General features: G+C 41.5%; 1 protein-coding gene across 3 annotated transcripts in view; it reads left to right on the forward strand.

The window, feature by feature from the left end:
• Positions 1 to 13,664, forward strand: part of pcnx1 (pecanex 1) — a 211,281-nt gene that overhangs the window by 64,504 nt on the left and 133,113 nt on the right. For all 3 annotated transcript variants that reach the window (XM_055640828.1, XM_055640829.1, XM_055640830.1), the window contains exon 3: positions 5,180 to 5,285. In XM_055640828.1, coding sequence (XP_055496803.1) covers positions 5,180 to 5,285 — 106 coding nt within the window. The remainder of the gene's footprint in view (positions 1 to 5,179; positions 5,286 to 13,664) is intronic.

Below are 13,664 nucleotides of genomic sequence, written 5' to 3' on the forward strand. Positions count from 1 at the left end.
TGGTGAAGGAAACTGAGACAACATGAAGGTGGACAGTTTACCCAATGGATTATTAAGGTATAGGCACGTACTGTTTGTTGATAGACACAAAATGCTGGAGCAACTCAGCGGAACAGGCAGCATCTGAAGGAGGGTCTCGACCCGAAAAGTCACCCATTCCTTCTCTCCAGAGATGCTGCCTGTCCTGCTCAGTTACTCCAGCATTTTGTGTCTACCTTTGATTTAAACCAGCATCTGCAGTTCTTTCGTACTTTTTGTTGGTTGCAGATTCAGAAGTAACCTTCAAAAACAAATGGGATGCATATTGGAATGAGGCAAAAAAATTCAATTGGAGTCTTAGAGTGAAGCTGATTCAATTACTGTTCAAAAGTCAGTCCGAATGCAAATTGATAGCATTAATGCTGTACCAATGTTGATCTGATTGATCTATTGTTTTAAGATCAATTATAAGATATTAAGGTTATGGTGAGAATTTTTGACAAGATATAGTCGATTGAGACTCCAGATTGTACCCAATGTTGATGTATCAAGAGTTGGTTGGACACATAATTGAAATTCATGCGGTAATGGAGTAAGGGATCAGGAAAAACAAATGTATTTGGGCTACATTTATTGCATGCCAAAAGAATAAACCTGATAGTTGGGCTGCACGGGCTATATCCATGGCAGAATTTCTATCTAATTCTGTATCATTTGACATAAACAATTAAAGCACCACTTTGCATGTAAAGCAGCTTTAATATAATAATAAAGCAAAATAATTAAAACACCCCTGATCCAGTTTACCAGTTCAACTTTCCTGCATCCATTGCTTTGTTAAAATTCATTTATCAGTTTTGAATATGCTCTAAGCCTGTACATCCAAAACTCTGAAGAAGAAATGTTAACTGCTCTCAGTTGAAAGGCATTTCTTCCCATTTCAATCCTAAATGACGAACCATTCAAAATGAAATTAGCCTCTCATGAGTTCTGCAACTAGGGAACAAAATCTTGCCTGTTATCACACAGTATCTTGCATGTCTCAACAAGATTATCACCTTTCTTCGTAACTCCAGTAAGTACTAATTTCCCAATGGGCCACGGTTGTGGACTGGGAACGCGGCCGGAGGCCTTTATCGAGGCGCCACAGTCTCGATGCCTTCAGCATTGCCGCGTAGAAGCCTGTGTCGGGGCCCGACAGGGTCCTTGCGGGTCGGACGGAAGAGCCGGGCCTCACAGGTCAGAATACGGGTCGGCACCATGGAGGCGTGAACTGGGGCGTCGACAATGGTGAAGTCTCGCAGCGGTGGTGATGCCTCGCGGGTCGACCATCGGTTGATGAGAGCATGGAGGACTGCCGTGACTGAAGAACAATGGAGGACCCAGCGTGGGGGAACCAATGTTGGGGGGGCGGGGGAGAGATCAAATGGAGGAACTGACGTGCTTTGTAACTTTGTGCTGTAGTTGGCTGCTATTTGTATACATTGGGTGTGCAGCAAAGAATTTTACTATGCCTAGTCACATGTGACAATAAAGTATTCCAAGTATTGGTCAGTCTTTTTTAATCTCTTTTCCTTGCCTCGGGCACCATTTTGTGAATCCGACCCTCTTTGCCTCCAGGGCAGGTAAACCCATTGTTAGATATGGGAGGCTGAAATTGCATTATGTGCACTACATGAGATCTTAGTACAATGTTGTATTATCTCTTTTGCACTCTGGTCCTTTTTCAATATAGGTTAATGTACCAATTGCCTCATTAATGGTGTACAATAATGTCTATGTCCTGTGCATGACTATCAAAGATCTTTCTGAACTTATTCTCTCTGTAGACTGGCACTTACTGGTTTCTTATGACGTAATAAACATAATTTGTCTATTCTTACTACCCATGGGCATAATCACTAATTTCCCATATGTTTCATTTATGAGCTACACAAAATTTGACCTGGTTACGAGAAGAGATATTAGGACAAAATAGAAGTAGATTTTCGAAAGAGTGAAAGATAGGCACAGAGATTTGGAGGAAAACCTATGATTTAGGAAATGACTGTTGATGGTGGAGATTTGAACTTGTGCATGTAGATGAAGCCAAAATTTGATTTTTAATTAGTGCAGAGAGTTGTAAAAATTAGAACTGATGTGATGGTGGAGGAGCCAGGCACAGGAGTGAAGTAAGTAGGGAGATTTGCAGCAGAGAGAATGGTATGGTGGAGGTTGCTGTCCAGAGTTGAAAAGGACAGCAACGTTGGGTACGCAGGATTAACATGGGCTGAGAAGGGAAATCTAACTTCAAAAATATACTCTTCTGAATTAGAAGCTTGGAATACCATGTTACCTCCAGCACATCGTTTATTGAAGAGACTCATACAAGACCCCCATAGCAACATCCACCTTGGCATTGAAAATTATGTGGTCCCTTCATTGATCCCTTGGAATCAATGGAAACCTGCTTCAACTTCAGTTCTGTATTTTCTGAGGTGGCCAGAAGCGCCTCCAGGATTCACTGATTCAGCTGCAGTGGGCCAGGAAATGCTTTCAAGGAGGGGCGCATGTTCTTTCATATGTTGTGTGCTGCTTCTGCTGTCTGTACACAGACTCCATCGATTGTACATTGACTTCCTGGATGGATTTTTCCCATTTGAGAGATCATGACCTCTGCCATTGCAACATTCCACTATTGGGCCTATCATTACATTACGTTCAGTCGATTTTCATGGGTGCATCTCATTGTCCACATGTCTGACCTCTAAATGCAGCGCTTTACTCCAAGGATCCTTGCTAGATATTCAGGATAGAGAAAATACCAGAAGTACACATTGCAAGTCTCCTTGGAAAGAACATAATAACCTTATTAACTTGGGGCAACACTCAAATGGCGAGGGTCAAATGCAAAGCGAACAAAGGCAGGGATGTTTACTTCACCACCTGTTCATCTGAGGCCGGAATAGAACACGGCAACCTTAGAAGTGGAAGTTTACTACATCAGTGATGGAGTAGGTCTGAGCCCATGAACTGACCTTCGGGTCAGGCCTGACACATGATTGGCCGCAGAGGCCAGGGGGATCAAAATCTAGAAATACCTGATGTATTAAATTAGATCATATTAATATTAAAGGGCCTGTCCCACTTTCCTGAGTCCTCTACGATTTGAAAGGACCTTAAACAAAAAAAATCACGATTTTTGTTATCTACGAAGTCCTCCTCCTCCCGACTATCTTTTTACTCGTGGACTTTTTTGTCATGCTGAAAAAAAAAGTCCCGACTTACCTGATGCCCCGAGTACCTACGGCTGGCATAACGAGCCGCTAAGATATATCTACGGACTCGCTACGGCCTCCTACGGACATTCTCCGAGTTTGAATCCAGGGGAAAACGCGGGAGAATTCATGAGTAACTTGGGAAAGGGGGACAGGCCCTTAAGTTGGTGGGAATTTCTGCTCCATCATTACCGGATATTAAACAAATTGACAAAAGTGGAATGGTGGTTTGAGAGATGTGGTAGATAAGATAAGAGTGGCTGTTGCCCATGTACATGTGGATCTTATTATATTTTCAGAAGATGATAGGCAAGAACAATGTGTAGATAACAAAGGGGACCAGAGATGGAAATTTCCAAAGATTTCTAGAGAGATGAGTCGGGAACGTAAGTGTTTTTAGGTGATATGTTGGCTACATATGTAAAGGTAAGAATAGAACATTGCAAGAATAGCCTCGACAAGCTGGACAGTGGAGAAAAGGTGTCAATGACTCCTGCTTTATGGAACGATTGAGTTCCAAGAGAACCATCTGGGCTTGGATTTTCTGTAACACATACCTCTTTTCCCTTTGCATTCTATTTTTAAATTCTTAAGGGTGAAATTTCTATTATCTGAACAACCATTATGCCTGTATAGGTTTAAGAGATTTGTAAAAGAATCAAGAGACCAGAGGAAAATAAAATGGATTCAATTTATAGCTGATACACCAGTGGAAACGGACATCACGGTAACTTTTTATAGGAAATTGGTTAAATTTATTGAAAAGGAACGCAGAAGCAATGTGGAAGAGTGTGGCCAATTGTTTTTTAAAAATATAAATTGTCACAGATTCGGAAGGTCGAAAAGCTGCTTTCAGGAATATACTTTTCTCGTAAGGATCTGTCAGGATCTTTTAAATATTGTGGCAATGGTTGGACAAACTGATCAGAAGGAACTCTGGAAAAAATAATGGTCAACTTCTTGGCACCTCATAAGTACAAGTATTTAATAAGGAAAAGTAGTTTGTGGATGTGCCAATACCAAATGACCCTTAATAGGGTGAAGTTGGAAGCAGTTCAAATCTGCCTTTTTTGTGGCAATGAAAGGAACAAAATGAAGAATTGTTTTTTTTATCTCCTGTCCCACTTAAGCGATTTTTTTTGGCGACTAGGCTGTCGCCACATGGTTGCGGGGTTGACGCCTGTATGGTCGTGAGTCATCGCCTCAAGTCGCCTAAAGAGTCGTAACGATATTCAAAACTTTTCGGCGACTGTGGGTTTGACATAGCTTGTCTTCTGTCATAGGTGCTGTCGTAGGTTGCCCCCAGGATGACGCAGGTTGTCGCCAGGTGACGTTGGTTGTTGTCGGGTGCTGACTTCGGTGAATTCCATTGGTGACTACCTGCGTCAACTGGCGACAGGTACCAGCGACTGAATTGTCTTCAGTTGTCGCTGACAGGGTAGTTGCTTGTCGCAGGATGACTTTGTTTGTCATAGGTTGCCGCCTGTGTGATCATAGATTGTCGCAGGTGTGGTCGTAGGTGAGCGTCCTAATGGGTCGGCAGTTGTCAGTAGCTTGCCGTAGAGTAGGTGGTAGGTTGTCGTAGCTTGTCATTGACATTGTCGTAGAGGGGGTCCAGTCACTGATTTTTCGGCGGCCTGCTACGACTGTGACAGTCATCGGCAATCGCCGAAAAAATTGCCTAAATGGGAGAGGCCCTTAAAGCTCCTCTTTGTGACCTCAAGTCGTCTACTTAGTAGCTAATTATGTGCTTATGAAGTTCAGTCAATGTTGTGGTATAGGAAATAAAACTGGCAATGTGCACACAACGAATTCCACAAGCAACATTGTGATGGTGGAATCCATTTTAGTGATATTATAAGCCATGACACTAAAGAAGTGAAGATTTGTACATTTTTCTAATATGTTTTCCTCAAAATTCTTATGCTATACTTTGTTTACAGGGACCCAGGAGGTGGAATTGAAATGACTGAGTTTGTGCGGGAAGCTACCCCTCCAGTGGGTTGCAGTTCACGAAATTCATATGCTGGTCTGGAAAGCACCCACCAGGTACTGTAAATTCACTGATTCTGCAGGCAATGCTTCCAAACTTCACAGGTTGATTGTAAACTTTCAACAAGTTCTTTAAAAATAGATCTTATTAGTCTTGGAAAATTAAAAATTATGAACCAATAAAAAATAAAAAGGCAGAACCAATAACCCTTAACGTCTTTCTACCTTCTATTTTCCTAACACCTTTCAAAATTGCTTTTGCACAATATAATAATTATATAATTTTAAGTAACAGGAGTGGTGTTGTGGCCCTGATCAGATTGGTTCTTTCCATTATGCACCGAATTGCAATTTCTCTAAATCCACACATGAATTTAACGTTAAAAGGCCAGAGTAACTCATTGGGTCAGGCAGCATCTCTGGAGAGCATGGATAGGTGACATTTCGGGTCGAGACCCTTCTTCTGTTTCAGGAATTCAGCGTAAATTTAAGTTAAACTGGGAAATTTAACTTGAAATAAATCTTAGTCGCAAATCACCCTTAAGTTTGACAACCTACAATGGCTTCTGGTTAAGAAGTGTTTAAAAAAATAAAAAAAAACCTTTTCCTTGATTTTATTTTAACTTTTTGGATTTGCCCGTCCTCATTCTTGTATTTCCTTCAAGCTAGCTAATTACCAAAACATATACACCCCGCCATCCTGGCCCTTTGGTAATCCCTGAATCAATTTGGTTGATTTCTGGTGGCTAAGCCCTGGTGGCTAAGCCCTAATTTAAAAATAGACCTATGTTCAACCACTGAATGATTGATTATTACTTGCATTAATATGTTAATGGGTCTATGGTCTGCGTATGATAAATCTTAGTTGCACTCAATATAATTGCTGGAAATTGTGATTTGATATTTGAACTTTGAGAGATGGCAAATCTTAGGTAGATTGGGGAAATTTATAGTAGAGAAAGAAACATTTAAGAACTTTTTTGTTTAAGTAAATTATATCATACTGATAACATACCATACTTATAGCATATTTATAACATTTTTTTACTAAGAAATAGTGATGCGAAGAATTTGTGGAATTAGGAATAGAGTTATACTCTTTTGTTTTCAAATAATACTTTGTCCATTAATTGAGATTGGTGGATTTATTTCTCCTCTGGTTGTTAGGGTATGAACGAATGACCATTGGTAGTTACACTTTTTTGGTATTCAGATTCAGATTCAACTTTAATTGTCATTGTCAGTGTACAGTACAGAGACAACAAAATGCAGTGCTACTTTATTGTCACATGTATTTCGGTACAATGAAATGCTTGGTTTTGCATACAACACGGTAAAATCATGTAGCAGACCTCACGTAGGCAGACCTCACCAAGGAATGTCGCCATGTTTTGGCGCCAACAAAGTTACAAAATTTTCCCGAACCGTCCTATTTACTGCCTGCTGCCACATATGGCAGATTGAACATTTTTTGGAAAAAAAACAGCATTCATGTTGTCACGTGAAAATAGATCCTACAGATATAGCTACTTCAGAATGATTTTAAGTTAAAAGATTCCATCTGACATCGTTCGACGTACCGTTGAAATATTAGTCTTGTATGGCTTCTGAATCACAATGTCGGACTATTTTATGACAACACAGCGAGAGCCAGAGTTGGAGATGGTACATACATTGTACTGTGAGTAATATACAGCCTACACTTTGTTGTACAGCAAACACAGTCAATTTAATAATAATAATAATAATAATACATTTTATTTATGGGTGCCTTTCAAGAGTCTCAAGGACACCTTACAAAAATGTAGCAGGTAGAGGAAAAACATGTAAGGGAATGAAATAAATAGTAGAGACATGACTAGTACTCAAAGTAAAGACAGAATTCAATACAAACAATATGAGGCAATTAATGCACAGATGAAAAGGGAGGGGGACTTGGGGCTAAGGATAGGCAGAGGTGAAGAGATGGGTCTTGAGGCGGGACTGGAAGATGGTGAGGGACACGGAATTGCGGATCAGTTGGGGGAGGGAGTTCCAGAGCCTGGGAGCTGCCCTGGAGAAGGCTCTGTCCCCAAAACTGCGGAGGTTGGACTTGTGGATGGAGAGGAGACCGGCTGATGTGGATCTGAGGGACCGTGAGGGTTGGTAGGGGAGAGGAGGTCAGTGAGATATGGGGGGGGGGGGGGGCAGATGGTGGAGGGCTTTGTAGGTGAGAATCAGGATTTTGTAGTTGATCCGGTGGGAGATGGGAAGCCAGTGAAGTTGTTCGAGGACTGGAGTGATGTGATGCCAGGATTTGGTGTGGGTGATGAGTCGGGCGGCTGTGTTCTGGACCAGTTGGAGTCGGTTGATGTAGGTGGAGCTGATGCCAAGGAGAAGTGAGTTGCAGTAGTCCAGTTGGGAGGAGATGAAGGCATGGATGAGTCTTTCAGCAGCGGGAGGTGTGAGAGAGGGTCTGAGTTTGGCGATGTTGCTGAGATGAAAGAAGGAGGTTTTAATGACATGGCGGATGTGAGGCTCAAGGGAGAGGGTGGAATCAAAGATCACGCCTAGGTTGCGGGCCTGGGGAGATGGGGAGACAGTGGTGCCGTCGATGGTGAGAGTGGCGTTTTTGATTTTGCTGAGTGTGGCTTTGGAGCCTATGAGGAGGAATTCTGTCTTATCGCTGTTGAGTTTGAGGAAATTATGTTGCATCCAGGTTTTTGTATAGCTGACAAACAGGAGTTGATATGGGAGAGGGGGGGTTGTGGGGGGATTTGGTGCTGAGGTAGATCTGGGTGTCATCAGCGTAACAGTGGAAGTCCAGGTTGAAGTGGCGGAGTATCTGACCAAGGGGCAGGATGTAGATGATGAAGAGGAGGGGGCCGAGTACGGAGCCTTGGGGAACGCCTTGAGTGACTGTGGCTGGAGCAGAGGTGTGGTTGTGGAGAGAGATGAAGTGGGATCTGTTGGAAAGGTAGGAACGGAGCCAGCTGAGTGCAGAGCCTTCAATGCCGAGGTCTTTGAGTCTGGTGAGCAGGATGTTATGGTTCACTGTATCGAAGGCTGCGCTCGGGTCGAGGAGGATGAGGATGTTGAGGGAACCAGTGTCAGCAGAGGTGAGGAGGTCATTGAGGACTTTGAGGAGAGCAGTTTCTGCGCTATGGAGGGGGCGAAAGCCAGATTGGAGGGGTTCAAGTAGGTTATACGCAAGGAGGTGGGAATGAAGTTGCGACGTAACGATAAGCTCCAGGGTCTTTGAAAGAAAGGGGAGGTTTGAGATTGGGTTGTAGTTAATGAGAGAGGAGGGATCAAGACCAGGTTTCTTTAAGATTGGGGTAACAGCAGCAAATTTGAAAGCGGAGGGGACAATTCCTTGGGACAGTGAGTAGTTGAAGAGATTAGTGAGGTAGGGGCAGAGAACAGGGAGGCAGGACTTCAGCAGGGGAGTGGGGAGAGGGTCGATGGAGCAGGTAGTGGGTTTGGAAGAGCTGATGAGTTTGGAGATTTCAATAGGGGTGACCAGGTCAAACTGGGAGAGGAAGCAGTGTGGAGGAGGGGTAAGGAGGTCAGTGGAGATGTTGAAAGGGAGGGCCTTGGTAGGTGGTTGAGTAGATGCTGGGGAGGCGGGTACAGGGGATAAAGATTGATAGATGGAATATTTATCAGAAAATATAGTCTGTTTAGAAGCTAAGCTAGAGATTTATGATACAAACCACTGTAAGTTGTCCCAATAAAAGCTAAGTTATTTGTTTAGGAAAATACATTGAGTAAAGTTACATAGAAATCACTTGGAATGAAATCAAATCCAGCATTTATAAGATTGCATTCATCAAGCTTAATTGACAGGAGAATTATTTAGTCTTCATCAATCTTGTAATGAGTGGCATCGTAGCGATATGCAACAATACATTCTTCTTTGTTAAGAAATAAAAAATCTCATGATTGGACATATTGATTGTCAATTCAATCTGAGCCTTCTGAGATGTCATGTGGAGAATTGAGTTGTTCTCTGAGTAAATTGAAGTCAAGTGTTCCATTGATTGGTGCTATTGATCAGTACAGATCACTTGGCATCTTCCCTGTGTGAAGTGGGTGCCCTCACTATGACCTTTTGTAGGTTTTACTGAGGATACTTCACTATCTCCAGGGCAAGGTTCGAGCCAGGCGCCTCTACTGTCATGAAGGTCAGTGACATTGTGTTTTCTCCCTGAATTGGCGTCTCACAGTTCTTTCCATCTAGGTACAGTTTGTGGCTACAGCAAAGTTGTTATCTGCAGTTTCTGAGAAAGGCAGGAGATTTTAAACATTGTCTCTTGAGTTTGCTAAAATATTTTAAAGGAGTTTTGATGGGCGTTGCGCATGATTTTTATTTCCATTTAATGGAGATTATTGGAATTGTGAGGATTAGCAAAGAGGGGCAAAAACAGTAGACATTCAGTTGGAGTAGTCTGAAGAAACGCTGTTCACGAAGCTTCAGTGGATGCACATTTTCATGTGTCAACCACTGGACCCTGAGATAGAACAGTATTCAGCAGGGGTTCGTAAGAGGCAGTGGTGTGATATATTGCTTTGGCTGATATCCGTTTCGTGTTCTTGAAGTTTTCTGGACTAGGACTACCATAATTCTTATGATTGGCCAATTTTAGTTAAATGACAATGGTATGTGAGAGATCTAAACAGGGTATTTACAAGGAAGCTTCGAGTCATGGAATCCTCTGTTGCAGAGAAACTTGAGTTTGTTCCCTGCTTCCCTGTTGTTCAAGTGCAACATCGACATGCCTGTTGTGATGTATGTTGGGTTTGCAGTACAAAGTCTTTTTTTTAAAAAGCATTCCATTTCCTTTAGTATTGTTGATGCCTGTGGTAGCTGTGTCATGAGAGTTGTGAGATTCCTTTAAGTTCAACATTTATTGCACTTTTCTTTGGCTATTAAGCTGTTGAAAAGAGCCAGTAATGCAAACATTACCCCTCCTCCACAATGATAGGTATTTTGAGTCTTTGTTCTTGGTTGCTCTTGTTGCCAATAAAATATATAGGCATTTTTTCAACAGTGTACCAATGATACTTAGATTATTATGGAGTTAAAGATAGAGTGTGAAAATCAACATAGTGATGATGGTGCAAGACAAAAAGGAAATGAACCAAAGAAGGAAAGATGGGACTCGACTCCTGGTTACTGCTCTGAAATAACAGTGCTAGAAATTTACTGTAGGTCAGGCAACATTTGTTCAGAGAGAAACCGAGTTCATGTTTTAGTTAATTGACCTTTCTTTTTATCTTGTTATATAGTTAATCACCCAGACAAATCATTTTGCTATGCCAATTGCATACATCCAGTGATGTAATACTAAATCAAGAGTGCTTTATATAATTTATAAAGCACTACATAGGAGGGAGTTTAAATCATAAAGTCAGTGCTGAGATGAGTTTTGGGGTTAATGGCCAACATCACAGCATTGAGTTGCGAGGAAAAGCAATCTTTACAAAAATGTGAGTGAGTAAACAGATATTAAACATCACGAAATGGGCACTGCCCTTCAGGGTTTGCTAGGAAATTGGAACTGGAATGTAAATTTTGGTAAGTAAACAAAATCACCATTTTGGTAAATAAAAATGTTTGCAACTCTTTTGAAGAATCTCCTTTCGCAGACAGGTTAAAACTTATTGGGCAAACAAGAAGGAATAAATATTTCATTCCTCCAAGTGACTTTTAGATGTAGATATTATCACATTTTATGGGAACAGTTTGTGTTTTGGTATGTCCACACGTCGTGACCTACTAAATCACGCTTAAGTTATACTGTGACATTTTCCAAGTTATTTTTCTTCCTCAGTACACATGCAGCAAATGTTGCAATCAATGCAACTCTCCCGAGGCTCCTCGAGTGGGGTTAGCAATGTTGGCAGCTATATTAGCATATAACTTGAAGGAATAAACATGGCATCAGAAATGAACGTGACAGAATCTTGAAACATACCAGTGTTTGGAGGATAATGTGTTATGGCAGCAATTAACTATGCCATAACCTTTGAAATTGCATATTTTCCTCATTAGCTGAGAGTACAATAGCTTACAACATTCAAAATGAAAACGATCGAAGAGAAAGATAAATAATAATTGTACTAGGACAGCACAAATGTGATAGGTAATTTTTTTTTGCGACATTGAGTAATGTGTTACTTGACTAAAGATAAATTGACATTGTTTATGTAATCTTGAAAACTTTAGGGTCATGATATGTCAACAAAATTTGTAGGTTGATGTCGCCATAAATGCAGGCCCCAAGCACAGAAGGAAATTTTTGACATTGATACAAATCTGTTTCGTGTGGATGTTTAAACATAACTATTTTAAAATTATTGGTTGCCAAAAGGGCCTGTCCCACTGTACGAGGTAATTCAACAGCTCTCCCGAGTTTAAAAAAAAATCAAACTCGTTGTAAGTGCATAGAATGTACATAGCGGCTACGTCGGAGCTTGAGGATGTCTTGTAGCGGCTCGTAATGCTAATGGCAGGTACTCGGGAAACACGGTAACTCGTGAAGATTTTTCAGCACTGTAAAAAATGTCCACGAGAGCCCCGAGTACCTACAAACGGCTATTACTCGGGAGAACTCTTGAATTACCTCGTGCAGTGGGACAGGCCCTTAATAGCCCAGCTGAATTCCTAATTTCATGAAGTATGATTGTCACTTTAAAATTGTGATTGCAGCACAATTTATGTAAAGAAAAAGTGTAAAATAAATGTGCAAGGCCGCTTGTGAATGTAGCACCTCGAAAATGGATATCATGACTGAACTATAAACATCTTAGCGATGGAGTTGAGCTTGGGTTCTTCAATTACAACAAGAAGATAAATTTGAAAGCAAAACAAAAGAAATGGCGGGTGGGGGGGGGGGTGAGACTGACAATGCCTTTCTTCTAACTATATCTTAAAGTTAAGCTTCCCAAGGTGTAGAATAGTTTTGACTATGCATCCTTCAGAAAACTATGCACCATTTTAGTCTTCAACATTTTAAAATTGTGTCACTAAAAATACCACTGGGATCCTCAAGGTACTCTCTTGTCAAGCCAGTCAAAGTATTAATAAAGTCCTTCCTTAAGGGCTAAATAAACAGATTTTTTGAAAGTTACCCCAAAGCTCCAATCGATTTCTTAAAATTGAATGGCTCAGAAATGAATCAGTTTGCAGCTTAGACACAACCCTTAATTTAATGTAGTTTTTCAGCTGTAGAAGGTCTTATTAACCTTTCTGTGGCTGTTAATTGCCTGGTTAGCAATTTAATTAGATTTTAATTGGCTTGCTGCTTAACTATGCCTAACCCTTGTTCTGCAACGTTTAATATTCAAGACGAACAAAAATGTTTTGAAGTTCTCAGTCAAGTGAGATGGAACAGCTTTTGGAAGGCTTCTAAGTTTTCACTGCTCTGGGATGCCAGCTTTGCTGGCTTGATTTTGAATAATTAAGACATTTTGATGGCCTGGTTTTGCAGAGTGACGTCTGCAGACCACACTCACTGTTGACTCAATGCTCTTAATCTGAGAGAAGGCAGTGTATTGGTGTTCTTTGGGACTTACAATGTTGTTTAGGACAGCTGTGCAGTGATAGAATGATGGCCTTAAACCTTTATTAATGGATTCCAGTGCCATGTTGGCAGCAGGGAGTTTGTAAGTTATTGAGTCATCGAGTGATACAGTGTGGAAACAGGCCTTTTGGCCCAACGTCCCAGCCACACTAGTCCCACCTACCCGCATTTGTTCCATATCTCTTCAAACTTGTCCTGTCAATGTACCTGTCGAACTGTTTGTTAAATGTTGGGATAGTCCCTGCCTCAACTACCTTCTCCAGCAGCTTGTTCCATACATCCACCACCCTTTGTGTGAAAAAGTTACCCCTCAGATTCCTATTAAATCTTTTCCCCTTCGCCTTAAACCTATGTCACCTACTCTGGGCAAAAGACTGTGCATCTACCCGATCTATTCCTCTCATGATTTTATACACCTCTACAAGATCACCCCTCATCCTCCTGCGCCTCAAAGAATAGAATCCCAGCCTAAACCTCTCCCTATAGCTCAGACCCTGTAGTCCTGGCAACATCCTCATAAATTTTCTCTGTACACCTTTCCAGCTTGACAACATCTTTCCGATAACACGATGCCCGGAACTGAACACAATACTCTCAATGCAGCCTCACCAACGTCTTATGCAACTGCAACATGACCTCCCAACTTCTATACTCAATACTCTGACTGATGATGGCCAATGTGCCGAAAGCATGTTTGACCAACCGATCTAACTGCGACTCCACCTTCAAGGAACCATGCACCTGCACGCTTAGATGCCTTTGCTCGACAACACTCCCCAAAGCCCTACCATTCACTGTAGGGTCCTGCCCATGTTAGCTTTCCCAAAATGCAGCAACTCACATTTTTCTGCATTAAATTCCATCAGCC

The sequence above is a fragment of the Leucoraja erinacea genome, chromosome 9 (assembly GCF_028641065.1).
Source record: "Leucoraja erinacea ecotype New England chromosome 9, Leri_hhj_1, whole genome shotgun sequence".
Classification (NCBI taxonomy): domain Eukaryota; kingdom Metazoa; phylum Chordata; class Chondrichthyes; order Rajiformes; family Rajidae; genus Leucoraja; species Leucoraja erinaceus.